Source organism: Monomorium pharaonis, chromosome 11 (genome assembly GCF_013373865.1).
Source record: "Monomorium pharaonis isolate MP-MQ-018 chromosome 11, ASM1337386v2, whole genome shotgun sequence".
NCBI lineage: Eukaryota > Metazoa > Arthropoda > Insecta > Hymenoptera > Formicidae > Monomorium > Monomorium pharaonis.
This window is the reverse complement of record NC_050477.1, coordinates 1,724,847-1,746,201: the sequence shown is the minus strand read 5'-3', so window position 1 is coordinate 1,746,201 and position 21,355 is coordinate 1,724,847. Positions and strand designations below refer to the sequence as shown.

General features: G+C 41.4%; 1 protein-coding gene across 5 annotated transcripts in view; it reads right to left on the bottom strand.

Moving 5' to 3' along the window:
- Window positions 1–21,355, bottom strand: part of LOC105838889 (A disintegrin and metalloproteinase with thrombospondin motifs 9) — a 43,621-nt gene that overhangs the window by 8,672 nt on the left and 13,594 nt on the right. For 4 of the 5 annotated variants that reach the window (XM_012684807.3, XM_012684804.3, XM_012684803.3 and 1 more), the window contains 17 exons: window positions 17,372–17,503; window positions 16,805–16,965; window positions 16,453–16,578; window positions 8,994–9,186; window positions 7,448–7,664; window positions 6,862–7,069; window positions 5,593–5,807; window positions 4,714–4,866; window positions 3,984–4,133; window positions 2,949–3,100; window positions 2,332–2,671; window positions 2,176–2,264; window positions 1,710–2,057; window positions 1,331–1,497; window positions 984–1,234; window positions 429–807; window positions 37–198 (listed from right to left, as the gene is read on the bottom strand). In XM_012684807.3, the coding sequence (XP_012540261.2) occupies window positions 37–198; window positions 429–807; window positions 984–1,234; window positions 1,331–1,497; window positions 1,710–2,057; window positions 2,176–2,264; window positions 2,332–2,671; window positions 2,949–3,100; window positions 3,984–4,133; window positions 4,714–4,866; window positions 5,593–5,807; window positions 6,862–7,069; window positions 7,448–7,664; window positions 8,994–9,186; window positions 16,453–16,578; window positions 16,805–16,965; window positions 17,372–17,503 (3,443 nt within the window). Of the gene's footprint in view, window positions 1–36; window positions 199–428; window positions 808–983; window positions 1,235–1,330; window positions 1,498–1,709; window positions 2,058–2,175; window positions 2,265–2,331; window positions 2,676–2,948; window positions 3,101–3,983; window positions 4,134–4,713; window positions 4,867–5,592; window positions 5,808–6,861; window positions 7,070–7,447; window positions 7,665–8,993; window positions 9,187–16,452; window positions 16,579–16,804; window positions 16,966–17,371; window positions 17,504–21,355 lie in introns of all 5 variants that reach the window. The other variant, XM_012684806.3, reaches the window with a different exon arrangement.

Here is a 21,355-nt window from a genome sequence, read left to right as displayed (position 1 = left end):
CACGTGGTACACGTAAAATTGCCCAATGTACTGTACCGGACTCCAGTCGCCGGCGTGCCATTGATGACAAGAACCGGCGTCACAGACTTCCGTCGTTACGATTGGTGTACCGCTGCAGAAAGTACGCGATACCACGCGATTCTCGACCTGGCACCAAGAGGCTCTATACCGTTTTCCTTTGCCACAGGTTACGGAACACTGTAACATTTTAATCCAAATTATCCATAAACATTATTCAATATCCCGGATAAGATATTTAAAGCGTGATAGATCAATATTTTATTATTATAGAAGGTACTAAAAAAAATGTTTAAAGTGCAAATGTAGTATCTTGCTATCTAATGTATTAAAATTTATTTCTCTATAATTATAAAATTAATATTTGGTTTTAATATATCACACATATCTTTGTATAGCGCGTCTCTTACCGAGCTCCATTCTCCCAGATCCCATTTCGGGCAAGCCTCTTGATTGCACGTCCTCTTGAGATGCTTCTCCTGTCTGACGCAATTCTCATCTCGTACCTGTCTTTCGTTTGAATCAACGCATATCGCGTTTCTGAATTGTATACCGCCGCCGCACGACACGCTACAAGCATTCCATTCGTTGTAACTCCAGTGAGCGTCGTCGCAAGGGCCCACGCACGATTGATGTTCGCTCGGCTTCTCGATGTGCAAGCACGCGTGAGCCGGTATCGGTCGCGGAGGATGTGAAGAATTCAGCAGAATCTGAACGCATCGCGAGGTGACGGTTCGCATGCCCGGGCCGCAGTGATTCGAGCATTCGGACATGGAAGTAATCTGCCATCTGCGATTTAAATAAATTCAGTAATTTAAGTCACCGTGAATAAAGTGGCATTAAAATTTTTGCTATAGTATACGCAATAAAATTGCATACATACTCCTTTTGTTGTTTCTATCTCACTCAATTTTTAATTTTTTCAAGTAACTGCTACTTTGTTTTTATAATTGTATCTTACTTACTGTAATGTACAATGCGCGTTGCAAATCTGACTTTCTTCTTGCGGTTTTTCTTCATTTTTGCAATAAGCGTCAGGCACCACATCCTTATGCTCAGTACTTCTACATTCAGCCTTACGATACTTCATACCCTGGCACATTCGATTGCAGGTCGACCAGTCGCTGAGTAACCACGTGAAACTGTTTAGAATTCTTTTCGGTACAGTGTACTCGTACGTGATTTGTGGTGGATAAACATTCCCTACGGATAATACCTGGAATTCCGTATTCTCGATTGAGCAGAGTTGCCTCTGGCGAAAGACTACTTTTAACTAAGTGACGCAATTACAAAATGTAAACAATGAACCTGCCTCCAAAATTAAATCAATGGCAATAGGTCGGGAACTGTTCAGCCGTTCCACAACCGATTCCGGTCCGCTGTATTCGATAGTGACGCCTGGGTGCACGATCACCTTACGATGCATTACCATAAAATTTCCATTCAGGACGTATTCGCCATCTTCCCCAATTCGCAACGCTGTATAGTAATATGTTGAAATTGTTTCAAATCAAAATAAACTTTCATAGAAAAAAAAACAAGATATTAAAAACAAGAATTAATATAAATTTTTACGTATAATTTTTTTTATAACAATACTATTTCCATATATTATTATTATAATATGCTCAAATGTTTTTATGTTATGTTAATTAAAAAACTATACACTAGAAACAAGACAAAAATTTTACCGAGGTAATTACTGTCGTTATGAGAGCCCGACCATCCGTGCTGTCTAATATCAATATAGCTGCTGCCAGCAGGGATTTTAGCTATCCTGGTATAACCGTATACGCTGGAGTTGTAGGCGCCCGCAATCCTCTGACAAGTGGAATTATCACCCCTGCAGACTCCGCAGGTGTCAAGTTCGACCGTCGAATTTAAGACATGGTCACATCCGGCGGGCTTGCACTGGCCGTTAACGCATATGTGAAAAGTGTCAGGTCCGCAAGGTGTCCCGTCAATCACCTTGTCGCGTAACATGTAATACTGATTGCTCTCCACTTGGCAGTAAAGTTTGCAACGATCTTGCGGCAGTACTGTAAAAAAAGAAGTTTAGAAAATAAATCGCGTAACTTTGTTGGAGAGCGGAACGAAGTTAAATCTATAGATCAAAAAAGATGATAAATTACGAGATGTATATATAAATCATCTTACTTCTTGTATACTTGGCGTGCCACTTGACATCTCTGGCAAGATTCTGAATGTTGAAGTTGTTGTTGTCGAATTTCGAGCATTGTTCTTCTCTGTAAAGGAAACAATGCTAGTGCATATACAATCCTCTTCCGTATACAAGATATTAGCCGCACCTACCTGAAGTCCGGGCTACCTGGCGGGCACTCTTTGGTGCCGCAGCTGCGATACTTGACGCGCTCGCCGACGCAGTAATTGCCGCCGTTCGTCGGCGGCGGATTGTCGCACTCGCGATACTTCCGCTTGATACCGCCGCCGCAGGACCGCGAGCACTCGCCGTATCTGCCCCATTCGCCCCACTGGCCGTGCACCGGCTCGAGGTTCCTGCGCGAGACGCATTCACCGCGATGGCACCATTTGTCGACGCCACAAGATGTGCCGTCGGCCCAAGGCATGTGCTGAGTGTGACACTGTTGATGATGATCCCACAGTGGCGCGGTGCACCACAGTCTCCTACACACTGCCTGGCCGGTAACCGACCAAGCCCTCAATTTACTTCAATTCTTAAGCACATTTCGTCGTATAGCGCTACGGAGTAAAGAAGAGTTCAGGAGCAAGCTCGAACGTGTGTCCCGAAACAGAAAATATCTCCAATTGTTAGCGATTCCTCGCAAAGACCGTGAATCCGTGAAACATTCAAAGACATCCGAACCGAATCAAAATAAGCAAGAGAGCGGAATGCATTTTCTCTGAGATACGTCTCAATCAAACGCGTGAAGAGAACGTTTTCGACTTACCATCACTCACCATATGAGGACAGATTCTGGATCCTTGCCCGAAGACGAGTTCGCACTGTTTGTTCTCCGAGTAGTCTTCGCCGGGTAACCGACCGTCTTGTCTCTCCATCTTTTTACTAGGCTCATCGAGCAAACAGTTGGCGTATCCGGCTCTAGAATCAGAGATCATTATGAATTAATAAAGGATTTCCAATCCCGCTAATGAAGAGAAAGCTGTTTATTAACCCGAATAATCCATAAGGATCGTATTTCTTGTGACAATACACACGTGAAACACATTACGAGGGTATATCGGTCGCTTAGAATCTCGTTAAACCGGATTTCTCTAAGCGGACGGTCGGCGATGACTCGTTTCGACTTCTTCGGTGTCACAGAAAAACTCACGACATTGCCTTTCTTGATCGAAATGAATTTGTCTAGCCGACATTCGTTTCCTGGAAATCGGAGCAACCGTTTGACGCAAACGGTTTATTCTCAGCTTTTCTATTCGTGCACTTGAATCCCAATTCAAAATGCAATTTTAGAGTGTGTTAAATTTAAAACAAAACCTTAAATTATCTTATTTAATTAATAGCGCTCGGTATAATTAAATTATTTCTATAAGAGGAACAGCACAGCCATTTAACTCGATTAAGCTTATTAAACGTTTCATTAACTTGGGGACACATACGAAGTGTCTTTTGTTAAGTATAAGTATAGACTTTATTTTAAGAAGCTCTTATAAACGCAAAAAAACTCTTTCAAATTAAATATAATTATTTATCTGGATTATTTTTAATACGTTTAAAAGTTAAAAATGCTAAAGTAATAGAAAAAAGTTATTTAAAAATCAACTTAATAAATCTCTTATCTCCCACGAGTTACAACATACGAACAGAAAGGCAAATCAACGCGGTCAACAGACAAAACCTGACATCGCATTGCGTACTGTTCCAAGCGGAGGTCACGAGTCAATTGGTAACGATCTCTTTCCAGAATGCTCCCCGGCACATCGTTTATAACCCAGTCATTTGTCAATTAATGACTCTGACTCACTCGAGAAATTCGGTGACATAGTGTCGAGAACACTTGGACCACTCCCAGGGAAAAGTATTATCGTCCAGCATACGGGACATCACGTTGTGCACGCCCGAGCGGTTCCTGAAACCCGCGCACTTGGCGTCGTCGTCGTGCGGCATGTTAAGTCTGTAATACATTTCGGATATTTCCCTTGAGTGACATGAATATTTAAAGAAGAATAATAGTAATAACACGCACGCGTGGTCTAGCGTAAAAAAAAGGGAAATGAACAGAATTATAAAATCAGAGATTCAAGCGGCAACTTGTAGGCGGCACAAAATATTTTAAAACATTTACTAGAAAGATTGAACTGTTTAAACAAATTTGCATATATTCTTATGTAAGTATCAAAAAGATTATATAATAAATATTTATACATATAATATAGATATTTATATATTATAAATAAAAGATATTCTTTAATACTCTAATATTCTAAAATAACATCCTTTAATCATTATAATTTTTAAAAATAAATATTCAAAATATGTATAATAAATGTTTTGGTATGTGCTGTCTCGGGAAAGATGCGGTAGCACATCGTGGCGAGTATATATAGCACGGTGCAGCAGTCCAGCGAGGAAGATATTACGTATCTCTTATAGGAAGGATTTATAGATCATCTCATAAATAATACAACATATAAATTTTGAAGAACGCATTTCGTATACAGGTCGCACGCATTTATAACCGATAATACACTTACACGTGACCAATCTCGTGCGCGATGGTAAACGCCGCGGCTAATCCATTATCCTGCACGATAGCGCACGAAGCTCCGGGCGAGCACATTCTACCCAGCTCGGCCAAGCCCAAAGTATCGCAACGCTTTTGGCGCGGATTGTGGCACAGATTTTCTCTGAAAATTATTTTCAGTTCGTACATGTATTCAGTTGTACGTGTCGTATAATCCTAAGTCTCAAACTTAAAAAAAAAATGTAAGAAGATGAAGTCTCTTTCTTAAAAAAAAAATATGTAAGAAGATGAAGTCTCTCTTTTGCGATGCTAATTTCTAACGACTGCTTCTGCGTTTTGTGCCAAAATTTATAAGTGTAATAAGAGAATAAGTGTTTTTTATAAGTGTATAAAAGAACATTGTTTAAGATAAGTAATTAGAAAAAAATGATTCCTTAATAATCGCGATCCGAAGGTACTCGGTTTAGTTCGAAGTACTCATACGCATGAATATTTACAAGTTTAGCTTATTTTTGTAAAAAGAATGTAAAATTATTTCAAACAGATTCATGCGTTGAATTATATTTAATGAATTTAGAACTAAATGGTGCACGCAATGTTATTTTACAATAATTTATTTTTGTCATTAAAAATCTTGTTAAAAATCTTGTTAACTATGCTCTAATTTATTTTCATATTAAAATTAAAGAGATGATAAAGTTACGAATAAACTTTAAGTAGATGTTATTTAATTGCATTCTAAAAATTTAATTTGTTTCACAAAAAAAATTAATTTTAGCTTACAACTAGAAAACTGTCACTTTATATGTACAAAACAATGACTTTGATTAGAAATTTCGTACTTTAGAAAAACGTGCATATTTACAATACAGAGTTTTCTCACACAAACCTGGTTAATAGAAGCGCAGCGTCGTGATGTTCCGAAGAGGGCTCGTCAGGATTGTTGCGTTTCTGCCACTGACAGAATTGTTTCAACATTTCAGCCGCCGCGATTCCGTCGCTTCCGCTATGCTTGACACCGAATACTTCCTCCGTTTTGACGATCTTCATCACTGCGATGCTCACCGGATTGCCGATAGACTGATCCTTGTAGATCCGTGAAACCTATCCTTCCAGGGGGGGGGGGGGGAGCAGATAAAAATACATCCGGTAATTCGGTTGCAGCCAATTAATTATTGATTGTTTCTCAGTTTTATTGAGTGAATCCCTATGATTCTTATTCGAGCAAAAGTTCTGTACGGATCTCTATGCTAAAAGAGACATTTGATCTATTCTGGGACAATCGTGCACAACAAAGAATCTATTTCGATCTTTCCTCCGCGCTCTCTTTCTCTCTCTGTTTCATTCATAAAGAATTCATGAATCTTAAAGTCGATCGATTGTTGTTGAGAAACGCGATTGAATCATCGAACGGACGACAGGCGTGGGTTCGTGAAAGCGAACTCCTCGCAGGATGTTGCCCCCCCTCGGTAAGGTGTGGCCTTCGCGTGGGATACATAACTGGCGTAGCGTTCTCGGTAATGACCGCCGTGACGAGGCTAATTGTCGAATTACACCGAATCTTCTGTCTGCTTCCTCCTCTTCTTTCTTGGGCGTGTTTTTTTTTAACTCGCCACGTCCGCGTATCGTTATCGTGACAACATAAATTGCCTCTTTGAGATCTTTCGCAACTTTTTGATCAAGTTTACAAAACGATTTATTTATCATTTATTTGCACCATTCAAATTTTTAATGTCACGTTACTTTGCAAGAGAAAAATAGCTTTAGATTTTAAAATCTTACTAAAGTCTGTTTGAAATTAATAAAGAACACCACACCACATGCTTTCACTATACTTTTTTTTTCTCTTAAAGTTTAGCTCATTAGAAACTATTAAATAAATTATTCAAAAGCTACAATTGTTTCGACATACACATAATTGTTTTCGTAATGGAAAAATAAATTCCCAATTCCTCAAAGATCATCATTAAAATTAAAATGCTGCATATAAACAAATAAATACACATACGCAGCATACCGTGCACAATTTTTCATGAGAAATTTTTTGTGGAAATTAATTTCCAAAAATGTTTGTTTCCTTAACTTTTTAAGACGCTCCTTAATACTTTGATGTGAAATCGAACGTTTTAAGTTACTTCCAAACAAAATATATACCCACCGTGCTCATCAGGACGAGAATGTAGCTGACCAAGCCACTGCCATGGTAGTCTACCATTTTTGCATCAGCCACCACCATGATCTCGATGAAATATTCACGCGGTAAGGCACGCCGCGGTCTCCATGTCACGAAGGGATCCGTGTCCATCTCCGAGTCCTGTGCGTATTCTTCGTTCTGATAGCCGCGTTCACGATCCACACTGTAATACCTGGAATTCATGAGACGCGCGCTACAGAGATTCGTTTACAGGGCATCCCAGAATATACGAAGAAAGCGCAGCGTTGTTCCCGTGAGGATTGGAGCCGACTCTTCCGCGAAAAAGTTACGAGAGAAGTCGTTGTTCTTCTTAAATTTTAATAATTGAATATATAATTAAACATATTATACACAATATAACACATATATTGTAATTTTATATTTAAACTTCTTTCTGTAATTCAACTTCAAAAATTCCATCAAATTAAAATCCGTTTTAAATTGTACGACAAATAAAACGCGCTGTTAAAAGTGTCTTGAAAGTGAATAAATGTATTCACTCTCAGGACCTCTATATGTACAAAATATTTGTGATGTGCAATGCCTATACCTGTCATCATGATCCAATCTCTGAAAAAAATCCCGGCGATGCTCGGTCAGCTCGGTGAATCGTTCATATTCCTCTTCCTCCTCTCTAGGAAACCGCTCCAACGATGCGGTTTTCCGCGTCAATGATCTACGCTCCCGCGAACGCTCCCCGACGTAAATTTTACGAGCGGAACTATCGTCTGTTAACGGGGAGGGGATGTCGTCGTCCGAGTCGTAATCTGTATGGACATCGAAGAACAATGCCAATTATGATCGAGTCGATTAATTCGGTGTCCAATGGAGTGAATTCACGAGGCTACTCGTTCGCCATCGGAGTCAACAAGCGATCATCGTCGCACAGACGTAAGATCATCCGAGGTCGCGGCATTATTTAAATATACGAAACCCGTGATGTTGCAATCGACGTGACGAGAGAGAGAGAGAGAGAGAGAGAAAGAGACGAGAAAATTTCGACGGTATCAACAACGTCGTTTTGTGGGCAGAGAGTAAGCGCGCGTCGCCAAGCTGTCTCGATGGTACATCAGAATCCGCCCGAGGGAAGACGTAAATGCCTGAACCTGTTTTGGTACAGGTGGTCGTGCGAGTATGCGTTGAGTGAAAAAAGACGCGACGCTTTTTCTCCGAAGCCTCGTGAAGCACGTGAACATGCGTTTCATATCAAGGAATAACCGTGGAATATCGCGGCGAGACTGTGGTGACCGGCGCGCGGTAAAATAAATAAATATTTCTTCGATTTTCACCCTCGTTACTTTCGACCAGTATGCTGGTACCAATATTAACATACCATTGCGACCGGTATTAATGTGCTATTGATATTTTATGTCAGTCCTTTTTAACGATATGTTTACGAACATAGGAAACATTAATGTAATTTTATCATCACTGTATATATATCAAATCTTAAATATAATATAATATAAATAAATGATAATGACGAATAACTCTCGAGCTGTTAAAAAGCAAAAAAGAAAAAATTAATTTATTCAAGAACATGAAATAGTAGGATCCTTATTTGGTGCAATAAAACTTTATCCAGAGACGACACAAGACATGTATCATAAATATTCATAAGTATTCTACAAATTTATGTTTAAAAAATTTGTAGTAAAGATTTTATAGAAATTGTTTATAAAAATTTTAGAAAAATATAAAAATTATTACTACAATATAAAATATATGTTACAAATATTTTAAGAATTCAATTATTTATGTACATATGTATATTTAATTATTTATTATAATCTCTTTAATATTAAAATTTTCTAGACGTAGGAATATATAAAAAATATTTATACATATTCAAAATATTTTAATTTTTGTTATAAATTGTTTGTGCTGTCTAAAGATTTTTTGATAGCCATCGTTGGAACAAATTAGTCGACTCGGCTTAATTTTCTTCTGCACTCTTTCGACTCGTTTCCTTGTGCGGAATGACCCCCTTTTCCCTGGCTGTGTATCATTAACGAACTACCCCACATACCAAATATTCCCGTATTCGTTTGGTAATGTCGTAAATCAAATCGAGATAAGTGGAATTTTTTATTTACCTATCACACCACAGTTGCGACTCTTAACTCCATTTTCGGAAGCATCGAAGTCATCGTTCAAATTGGTCGCGGCCGTGGGTACGCGGTAGATCGCATGCTGTAACGAAGACCCGAGAGAATCCTTGTCGTCTTCGCGCCAATGTTCCGTGGGTTTAATGAAGTAACTGCCCATCGACGTCCTCATGTGACCAGTCTGAAAATAACAACGGAATACATGAAGTAAGTACATACATAATTTATAACGAGTGATAATGCGCTAAAATTAACACAATCTGACATAGGAAGACTTTGCAAATTCGCGGAAAGAACGGCGTTGCTAAAGTATCTAAAAATTTATTTGAATCTGAAAATAATTTCGTTAAACTATCAGAATAATTATGTAGAATGCTTAAACTGATATAATTCTTCATAATTATTTTCATACTGTATCTGACTAAATTTTTATAGATATAAAACTGAAGCTTTGCATTTTTTAAGAAAATTTCTCTTTTCGAGTCGGAAAATTAGTTGCGGCTCGCATCAAGAATATCCGGGTAAACCATTTCTTAACGATTGGACGAAATTACATTGGGATTATTTATAAATGCGACGTTCTTTATAATCAGACGCGGATTATTACGCATTGCGCGTTTACGTGAAATAAGAGACGATTCGAGGCTCCCGTTTATTTTAAAGCAGCGGCAACTTACACAGACGCTATTAGAAGAGCGTTATTTACAAACGAAGCGTCGCCCGTTGTTATCCTAATCCGCCAAGCTAACGATACGTTAACTTCTTCGATTAAACATTCTAACGGAGAGATGAACTCTCCGATTTATTTATTTTTTCGGAATACCGGAATACTCTCGCGCACGTGTGCCGCGCGAGAAGCGAGCAGGCCTCGCCCATTTCAAATACCTGTGACTTATGGGGCCCCAATTTTATTATAGTTACATTCTCAGGCTGACTAATCCAGTTAAGTGCGCATTCCGTTGCTAGAATAGACGTATGGGAGCAAGGACGCTCTTCAGCATACGAATTACTCTCGGTGTATTATGTAACGCGGATTTCCTGCTAAACGAGCAATAAAAACGAGGATAGGGTAACCAATTAGCATATAAATGGCGCTAAATTTCTCGAAGCTCCGAATCGAATCTTTCGATAATCCTGGTTGGGGAGGGACCGAAACTGAATGAAAACTCATTTTGTTTACACCAAAAAATCCGACGTGGATGAAGGAAATCTCTCGTAAAGCTTCAGAAATATGAATCTTCTTCAGTCCTGATATATAATATTCTCATATAGAATAAAGAAAGAAATTTCGAATTCAAACAATTTGCATATAAAAATATTATCGAGCGCAAGACGAGGCGGCGCTCCTTTCCACTTCGCGCGACTCAGCGCGATCCAGTTTAAAATGATCATTGAATCGTGAAGCGTTGAACTTTTTTAATTCAGGGTTTATCCGCGAGCAAGAGCGAAACGTCAATCCCTACAACGAGATTGCTCGCGGCGACCGTGCAGATAACGTGAATGAAACTTTACGTGACACACCACCGCCAACCGCCGCCGCCGCCGCAACAACCGTGTGTGCAGCCTCGCGTCCGCAGCTCCGCTCGCTCGATTCGCGCTTGTGTTTGCGATTTGCATTCTTGCAGATACGCCGCGCGCCTTCTCTATTCCGCGGCACAAAGACCGACTTGAGAGGATTACCGAGAACCCTCTTGGAAGAAACGCGCGCCGTTTTTCTCTCCGCGTCTCTCTCTCTCTCTTTCACTCCGCCACCCTCCTCCTCCGTCCTGTACCCTTTCTCTCATCTCCCTTTTTGCCTTTTCGATCGACCAGCCACACGACCACCGCGGGCCGGTAACGACCTCGCGATTATCCGAAGAAGCGATTCATCGACCTTTCTTCGACGAGCGGAGGAGCCGATTCACAACGCTCGCTCGGTGAAAATGCCGGCTCGTTAATTAATAATGCGAAACCTCCAAAAATACATCCACGGCGGATCCTTGCATAACATCCTTTTGCCGTAATCGCCGTAAATGTCTACGTCCTCCTTGCGAGGAGGATTCTCGCGAGAATGATGTGTTTGGAAGAGATTAGAAAAAAAAAGTAAGGAGGAGGTAATTTACGTGACTTTCTCTCATTTCTGACATCGCGGTTCGACCCTTCGATCTTCGACCGCGGAGGAAACGCGGAAGCCGCGGAGGAAATTAAATAAATTATCCAGTGATTTTCGAGGTGAATTTTGCCCTCGCGTGCGAGGGTCCTCCCTCCCGCGAGAGGAAGCGCGCGAGTCCCGGGGTACCACGGCGGAGTACTCAACAGCGAAAAACCCCCATAAAAACGCTGACCGCATCCTCCTGCATCGTCATCCTTCGCGCCTCCGTATGGCGCGCGCGTGCCTGCATCGTGTTTGCCCGCCGCCGTCGTCGTCGTCGTCGTGACTTCGTCGCTCCGTGTTTATGGTAAAACATCAAAAAACCTCTGCGTCGCGACGACGGAGAGTTGAAAAAACACAGCGGCCATCGGCCAATAAATACCGCGGGAGAGACCGCCGAGACCGCTACCGAGAAGGAGAAGAAATACGCGAGACACCACGTGTGCGACATATAACAGCGACTTCGCCGGTGCACGGCGCAGAGCCGGTCGGCTTAAATTATAAAGGCGGTTAGGATACCAGGCCAGGCCGGAGAGTTATCTTTATTTAGGTTCCGCTTAAATACGCGAGGCATAATACATCATAATAAAAGGTGCCTGGCCGGGTAACGTGTCCTGGAGCGCGCGCCCGCCGAACGAAGAGACAATAATAGACCGCGGTAATTTCGGTGCGGGAAACGCGTCTGAATATTTTAATATCAAACGTAAATTTCAGTTCACCCCCCGAGGGAGCGGTCGTATTTTCTCTTCAAGACCCGAGGAAGATCATTTTAATGCAAAGTAAAGAAACGGCCTTCGTATTTCCTCTAATTTGGATCATTTGTATATTTTTTCTTGTATTTAATTGATTACATTGAATTGATAATGACGTAGACGTGTAAACGTTCGACTCCCTTCTCACTTTGAATATGCGATTGCGATTCGACGTATCGCGGGTTCTTTAAACTTTTAATTTTACATTTCACGCCTGGTATCTAAAAAAACAGTCGTGCTTTATCTCAACGCCTTTTATCTTAACCGAAACAGAGAGAGAGAGAGAGAGAGAGAGAGAGAGAAAAGTTCATCAATTTTTACAATTAGACGAGCAAAAATTTTTGGACGCCATCGTGTACAAATAAATAAATAAATATATATATATAATTAAACAAATAAATTAATTACGTATCCATTGTCGTTTTTACGATCGGCACACAAATCAAATTCGGCATCTCTACGGCGGCTCGTCTTTTCGCGACAGGATGATCCTCGTTAAGGCCGCCGCACAAAATGTCATCACAGACAAAATATCTCCAATTAATTCCGCCTATTATATTACACATTTCTGTCAAGGTCGCCGGCTCGATCCGAAACTGGTCGTACCGGCTCGAGTAGAACTTGCGAACTTGCGTTCTTACGATGCCGTTTCGCGTGCCGAAAAACAATATCGAATTTCCTCAGTAAATCGGGTGCTTCGACACGCCACTAACGTCTTAGCGGCTTAAAACATTATTTACAAAATTATATCACAAGTTTTTTCGTGAAATGTAAAAGTGCAAGGAAGTCTTTATTAATACGTTGCAAATAATTGCAGAAGCAATCACGCCGAACGAATCGTTCCTTTACCATTCGCATCCGCAAGAAAAAAAGAGTTAAACATTTTATTGAACAAAATTATTTTTATGAGATACGAATCCATCGTCAGATTTCAATAAAATCACAGCTGGATTTAAAAGAAAAAAATTTTGACATGTAATTAAAATGATGAAAGACGTGAGATTCTTTATTCGTTAAAATATTTTCGCTAGCATAAAAGAAAGATACTTCTTGATCTTGTAGTACGATTTTATGTTAGGTACTCAAGCTTTTCCCGTATTTGTTTAAACGACGAGACGCGAACATGTTAAACATCGTTCCGTCCGTTATCATCAATCGCCTCGCCAGCAGAAATCCGTACGATTTGTATTTTGTAACAGAGATCTCGGGTTCTGACTAACAGAGCGTAATCTGTTATTGTGACGAGTCGTGACTGAGATTTAAACAAATAAAAAGATACACGATGATTACCGAGAGCCATGAGAAATTATCTTGGATTTCTCGTCACGCGTGCGCGCGCGCTCTTGGCGGTCGCATTATATCATACGTGTCGAAAGATACGTTAAATTGGTACATTACGCTCACTTATAACGCTAACGCGTCCAAGTCCAAGATCCATCGAAACTCTCTTACACGAGATATATATATATATATATATATCTCTCTCGTTGCGGATTCTCTCTGCCTCAATTGGTAATAATTTTTTTTTGTGCGCAAAGACGTCGAGGAGATCTCGTCGTAACTGGAGTCGAAAATTGTGGGAACTCGTAACGAGCTCAGCTCGGAGGGGAATACCCGGACGATAAACTTATAATTTTCAATTCAGGCAACGGAACGTGATCGAGGAGGGGCAATAAAAAGGATTAGCGGCTATCGGAAAATGATGAGGAGAGCGAGCCGATCGAAGATAACGACCGAGATTCAGCTCGTCTTGGACGAGCAGGGTCGAATATAATTGGGTCGAGTGGCTTGGCTCTCGCTATCGAGAGTAAAGACATCAAGGCTTAACCGGGCGCTCACTTCTTCTTCCTATTTCTACGTCTCTGAAACAGACGGCCGATTGATCAGTCTAACCTTGCCATGGCTAAATTAAAGTATGACCCGAATCGCTACGAGGCGATAGTGAGCGAGGAGCGAGTTCTTCTATTTCATTTCCCTCCCCTACCCCAGGAAGGAAAAAGAAAACCCAAGGGGTCTCGAAAGAGGCCGCGAGAAAGATCCTGGAGCGGAGAAGGCTCGACAAGATCCGAACGCAATTGGTGACGCTCACCCGTTACCAACGATTCCCTCTCATAAAGACCGTTTTGATCCCCTTTTGATCGGAATAGCCGCCGCCGAGAACGAAACCTCACGATCGTGGCAATCAATCTTGTACACCGCGTCGTGCTAGGCAGAAAAAAAAAACTTGACAGAGGATCTTTATGCATCTTGATGGATCTCGATGGATCTTAATGAATTTCTTATTCAGGCTTGCATAAGATAATCGAGAGAAGCGATCTTTGACGAAAACTCTGAACCGTTTCAGAACGGACTTGACGTAAGGAACAATAAAAAAAAAAAAAAGAAGATAGACTCAAAGGCAGTCTCTGTCCAGCAGCAGCTCCGCGACGTGCCGGGAAGAGATTTCAGACGGTTCCTAGACGGTCCCGGGGACGATGACTAATTTATTCGACGGGACGTAACGTTTCGGAGAATCGTCCGATTGGCGGACGACAACTAGAGATTTCCGCCGGCGCGGCGCGCAGAAGAGGGTGCCTGTCGTTTCCTCGATATTTCGCAAAGCTGTCCGCGCGGTATTCCCTCGCGATCTACCGTCTCCAGTCGTCTCGCGCAATAAACTCGCCGTGCGAATATTTCACCCTCTCCCCCACTCCCCGCTCCGGTTTCTCTAATGTACCTCGTGATATAAAATCCCATCGTATCGCGGTCTCGCGTTCCCATGATGCGCCAGGCGGATGACCAGCCGAGTGACCAGCTCGCGAGGAATAAGAAATTGTCGCATCTTTTCTTCCTTCAGTGATGGAGGATCGGCTTTTTTTCGTACGGCGGGCGTAGAACCAGACGATTCCGGGTGCGTAAACCAACGAAATCACACGTAAAATGTGTACCACATCCCGATTCACGCGGATCCACGCGGGCCTTGAACCTATTTTTTGCATGCAACTATTTTTAAACATCCTCGCGTGCGCGAAGAACGCACGCGTTTCTCCCCCCTTTTCCTCCAGCTTTCCCTTTTTTTTCTGCTCTGTCGTTTGTCAGTGAAAGATTAAGCGCGATTTACTGTTGAATCACGCCCAGTTCGGAGATCAATGCAACCTGTTGCATAATTCTCGTATTATTATCACGTCCGTCAATGGGTACCCCATTACGTAAAATTTGCATATTGTGCAACGTCTCGTTTGTTTGAGCACACATTAAAAATTCACGATCTCTCCCGGAAGCTCAATGCGCGGCTTTATTCGTGTATTCCCCGTCCTTTGGAAAGTGGAGGCGAGCATAGCTTACGGGTTTTAATACGCGAGGACTCCTAGTTTCTCTCTCTCCCGCGATGCCACGTGTGTATATTTATTACGCCTATAAATTAGGAGAAAAGTGACTAAACGCGACGATACGTTATTTATTATTATAAATTATCGCCGATTCTCGGCGCATTACCGATCATTTAACGAGATATTATACGCTACGAACGCCATTTAACGAGCTATTTTACGGTAGAATATAGCTTCGGGGAAAAAGACCGAATTTAGAAAAAAAAAGAGTCGATGAACTCTTGTGCCGTAACATTCGAAGATTATGAAAATAATTTCAAAATTCCCGGGAAAGTCCAAGTCACAATGATTAATTTCGAATTTATGGGAAACGAGAAAAAACCGGTGACATCTATAAAAAGGATGATCTCTTCCAACGAGATTAAATGCACGTATCCGTGTGAACGTCAATTTAATTTGGACGGTAATATTTTTCTCGCCGTTTTACGACGACGTAAAACAATTTAATGTAAACGCACTTTGGATAAAAGGTCACGAAGGCGGATGATACTCCTCTTTAATATCGCTATCTTTCAGCCCTCTTCATGTTGCAAACGTACAATCGTAACACACCACACGCGGATCGTAAATATTTATAAAATGCGGTGAATCGGTACGCAATCGCGCGGTATTTAGCATTTACGATCGACGTACGGGCTCTTCCTCTTTCGGCACTTCCGGCGTTTCATTGAAAACGTGAACTCACGTCTGCCTATATTTTTAACAATAACTAAAATAACATTCATAATTAATGTTTTTTAATTTTCTCGAAAAATAAGATCGAGATAAAAACAGCCGTGTTTTCTTTTCTTTTAAATAAAAAATATGAAAAAAAAACGACTGTGATAATGACAACAGACTTGATTGCTATTTATTAGAACTTTTAAATGTAAAAAAAATCTTTAAATTATTGACATAAAAGACCGAAAAAATGCGTTAAAGAAAAAAAACAAGAAAACCCTCCCCCCCCCAAATTTTCGTGAATTACACTAGTCATAACGATTGCCTGAAAGTATATTCACTGAACGATGAAAAATACATCTAGCTGTCCCAACACGCGACTTCGTGTTACTCCACTCGAACGCTACGAAACGCAAGCCGCGAGCAGATTTATCATCCTCGCAATCCGTTGGAATTAACTTGGCTTATGCGCGCGACACGCATATAAAGAATCGCGGGACGACGGTCTTTTTTCTGAAGCTTGATCTCTGACTCACCATTCCGTGACAAAGGCTGACACTGACCGCTGAACTTGGATCGCCATCGACTGACCCGCTGTAGAAGCAGCCCAAGTGATGACCGGCATGTTCCCGCCTAGTTGTGTTCTCGCTCATGTGTGTCACCTGCGTCAATGTCATTCGTTGAAGAGGATAATTAAGGTTGTCAATTAAGTAGCGGAACAAAGCCCACCGGAGACGCGGCCTTAGTTCTTTCGTTTCGCTCTCTTTCTCTTCGGTTTTTGCACAAAGATATCGCGACGATAAAAAGGCAGTATAATAAAATTTTATAGGCAATCATCGCGTAAGATGATTTAGCAACACAAAGGAATGCCAGTCAATCGATCCTCACCTTTATGTCGGGAGATACGAAACTGGCGTCGTGGGCCAAACGCAAACGAAATCGCCTTCCGAAGGCGGTGAATTCGTATTGCGGATGAGGGTCCCAGACTTCGGCAGTCGCGTGCCGAAAGTGGCCACTGTGATGCCTCTTCGCCGTGGAGAACTGCTCGGCTGAAAAGAGGACTTTGTCAAATATTGCAAATTGCGGACAACATAGAGTAGTATCAGAGGGGGTCAAACATCTATTAGTAAAATTTTTTAATCTCGCTATACATTGATACATCCGTATTTTCTATACAATAACATGTCTAATTAGACATTTTTATATGCAAAATTTCTTGAATATACAAATGCATACATGTTTTATTAGCGTTTTTAAAAATATTTATTATAGATTCATATAATATCGGTATTATAAACGAAACTAAAGATTTTATTTATGCACACAGAAAAATATTAATTTTACTGCTAATTCTTTTTTGGGATGATTATCAAGAAGGATTACATTATGATAAAAATTAAACCGTTGTTTTTAATACAACAATGGTATTTTTCTACATGTACGTGAGATACTTACGTGGGTCTTCATACTGATTTTGACTAATTTTTAAAGGTTTGACATACTCCAGATTATCTTTAGCGGACGGCAATAAGTCGATCGACGCTGTACTATTAAATTCCTTTGTTTTCTGTATTCCCTCAGGAAGTACTGAAACAAAAAATAATAATTAATCGTATAACGCTTGCTTTCGCTCAACTCACGCCCGAATTTTAATCTATTTGCATTATTTTCAAACTGATAATTGCTCGTAATAATAAATTCACAAAACAAGAAATTAAATGAAAGAAAAATAATCAAACCAAGATTTAAAAAATTTATATGAGTAATTTGATATAAAACGTCTTCTTCAACAGAAAGAACGATTTAGCTGAGAAGAGTATCCATAAATTTACATAAAATTAAAATAATTGCGTAGGATACACAAACTGGTTGCTAGAGTGTTAAAACTCTTTGTAACCTTCTACATATAATTACTTTGATGATCCAATAAAATTATTTTTAAATTTGTTTCTATATTTATAGCTAAGTTTTTAGGTACTTCAGCAAAACCGTTTTTTCTGTGCATAAACAGGGAAGACTGTGTCGTTTCATTTCCTGTTGGTGTCCCTTGTAGTTTTTCTTCTTCTGAAGATCGTCAGTTACTTAACCGCCACGCTTAAAGTTTTATTATCAATCGCAGATCTTTTTCTTCGAGTGGCAACGCTAATGACTCATCCAAAGATAAAACCGCTTTATACGTTCGAATGTTGACTGACGCTAATTACTAACCAGCTGAAGGAGCCAATCTACCAATATAAACCTGGTAACTGCGCGCAATAATCGGCCAGTACACGGTCTACGGATGTTTCTGCACCTGGACTGCGACGCAATCCGGTGTCTCCGGTGTGCAATTTACGTCCTTCTTACGCTACTACATATCGGGCGTTTATTACACACGGGAGCGCCAGATTAGGCTAATTTAAATTTAACGGCGGATCGTGGAACACAGCGCGGCGGGACCTTGAGGAAATTGTTCGCGGAATAAGCGCGGTGGAAATCGTCTCGCCTAATTATATCAAGCTCTACGCCCTATAAGACGCCGTGTCCTGCTAGTAGTAGTAGTAGTACGGCGTCTGGAGAAACACATAGCACACGCACGCACGCACGCACGAACGGTTCTATAATTACGCACGACAGTTTTCGCGAGACGTATCGAATGTCAGGCCTGAATCACGGGTCACGAGATAAACCGCGAATGCCTCGCGAATCGAATTTACGGTCCCGCCCGTGCGTACCGCACACCCGCGGTCCTCCGTGGCGTTCCGGGTTCTTTTTTTCTCTGCCTCTCCTCTCGTATATAAAGTTATATCGAGGGATCGCGTGCTCGTAAGAGAGGGACTAAGCCTCGACGTCGTGCAGCTGCACGCACGTGTACGGTACCGTGAAAGATTACGGGACAAAGGGGCACAGCGTGTCGCGCGCGCCGGCGTAGATTATAAGCTCCCGGTTGCAAAACCTGCACGCGAGCACGTGGGCGGCGACGACGACGACGACGACGACGACGCGTCGCGGCTCTAGCTTGTTCGTGAGTGCGGAGCGTTGCACAATCCCGGGACGTTAACACACGGGGATATATATTCAAATGGGAAGGCGAGACGAGACCTGCGGTGAAGACCAGGCGGGTTCGTCTTGGGCCTCCGAGACGCGGAGACAGAGAGCGAGAGGCTGTCGCCGGGCGTTGAGTAGTTATCCGTTGTTATCCGTTCGTTTGTTGTCAGCGTACACGGCGTGAATGCGTTAGAATGGAGTCTACCCGCGGATTTGCATAGCCGCATCATCGCCGTTGTGCGGTACACGTTCGCGCGGACAACGAGATCATTCACGTGTCCGTCATTGTGACGCGTTTAAACGTAATGAGGCGCGCGGCGAGCGTGTCTCTCCTTTCTATCATCAGAACGCGCGCGCGTAATCGAGTTTTTTTTTCTTTTCGCGTATACGCATTACGCAACTACCTCCCCCCCCCCCCGTTTGAATAGATCTTCAGCAACGCAGGCGAGCGATTCCTCTCGAATCGACGTCACGTTTATAGATACGGGATAGATATAAATGGTCTTGGAACAATCGCACTTTGATCCGCGGACGATTCTGAATCGAGCCTCTCTCTCATTGAAAATTCGACGGAGCTGCGCGTTTCCGTCCGCGTGATTGCGCATACGACTTACTGAAATTTGACGATGGGAAGGATCTTTTTCATAACTACAGTTCAAGTGTGTACTTTTGTAATATAATTGTTTGCCTGTTCTTTAATAAAATACACAGTATATATTAAACGTCGAATTACTGTCATCACCGGCCGCGGTGATTTAATTGCAATTTTTTAAAAGCCCATTTGAAGGAAGAGAATTAAGAGAGAGAGAGAGAGAGAGAGAGAGAGAGAGAGAGAGAGAGAGAGAGAGAGAGAGAGAGAGAGAGAGCTAGAACAACAGAGTCTGCCAGCTAAAAGGAACATTAAGATCTCGCCTTACGTTAGTGTCAATGTAGAGAACAAAGACCTGCAATAAAAAGAAGATAAAGATGAGAAGGAATATGCGCGCGGATGCAATGCATAAATATCCATCTAACGAACATTGCGGTGTTTACGATATCTTCCTCCAGTACCATTCTCCATGCAACGGCCGCTATTCATAGTTCATTCTTACACTTTAAGTCCATCTTATTGTTAAGTACAGTCTCGAGACGTCGTAAACCAATCACAAAGCCGTATTAGCATCTTAAAGCGTTATTCAGGACGATCTTGAAAATCGAGAATGGTCATGCGTGGATATCAGCCTAAAACAGAAATGCACGGAGACTGCCGTACCGTCGTCGAGCGAGCTTAAAAATACGCGAAATGTTTGGCATTTCGAAATAAACGTCATCGCGAATCCGGCGCGGGGGTTACGGTGTTTACGTTTTCGTCACGTCGCACGATGGATTTCGTTGTGCTGTTTGTCGAAACTCGTCGGGTAGCAATAGTAATTATCCGTTTCAACCTCCTCGGTTGCAGAGTTCATCCATAAAGCGGGATATTCCTGAAAACACCGACGGAAACGTGCCGGACGTGCGGCTTTACCACCCCCCTCGCGAACGACACGTTTGTTTTGCGCCCTAAAATCCGCAAAAAAGAATCCCCTGCCCTGCTGCCCGTAGGCAACAATAACCGTTTCCGTTCCATTTCCAAGCGAGACGTACGAGTCAAAGTGCGCGGGCCATAAATATCGACTGCATTTTAAGTGCGATGTTAAGATCATATCATATATTTTTTTATCTCTTGCGTTTCACCCGGAAAGATATTAAAAAAGCAAGGGCTTACAAAATAATCATTTGTCCAACGAGATGTTAACTTGGAAAATTATTTAATTATTTTATATTCTACTCGATAAAAAAACGAAAAGGCTAAAGTTGATGGTACCGAATCGTTTTTTTCAGAAACCTACGTACAGTGAAGTAAGGAGTCCTTGGAATATTCCACAATTCTTTTGCGTAAGAAACGCCAATTGCTCTTTTTCATAGTATATTTTAAACTTTTTCTGTATATCTTGATAATAGCTGCAACAATCATCATAATTGCATAATTAAAAGTTAAAACGATAATAGAGCTCTATCGCGAATACCAGCCTCGCCTGTCAGGTATCGTACATAGTAACGTGATATTAAATAATGAGTACTAAATTGCAACGTTACACGCACATAATCATATCTTTGTAATTACGTCGAAAAGAAGAGAGAACAAAAACTAGATAGCCAATCACTTAAAGCATACATTACGCAGAGCGGTTTCGTGTTGCTCGAAACGTTCCTTCTTAGCGCTAATAAATAAGAAAGAAAAGGCAGAGACAAGATTTATTTCAATATCCGCAAAACTTTTATCCAAGCAACAGAGTTAAATTCAAACACGTTAAAAATTCGATACGTTTTGTAAATTATTTTTAATAAATGTATCTTAATACAACGTCTATTTTAACGGGTTTTTTTTCTCTA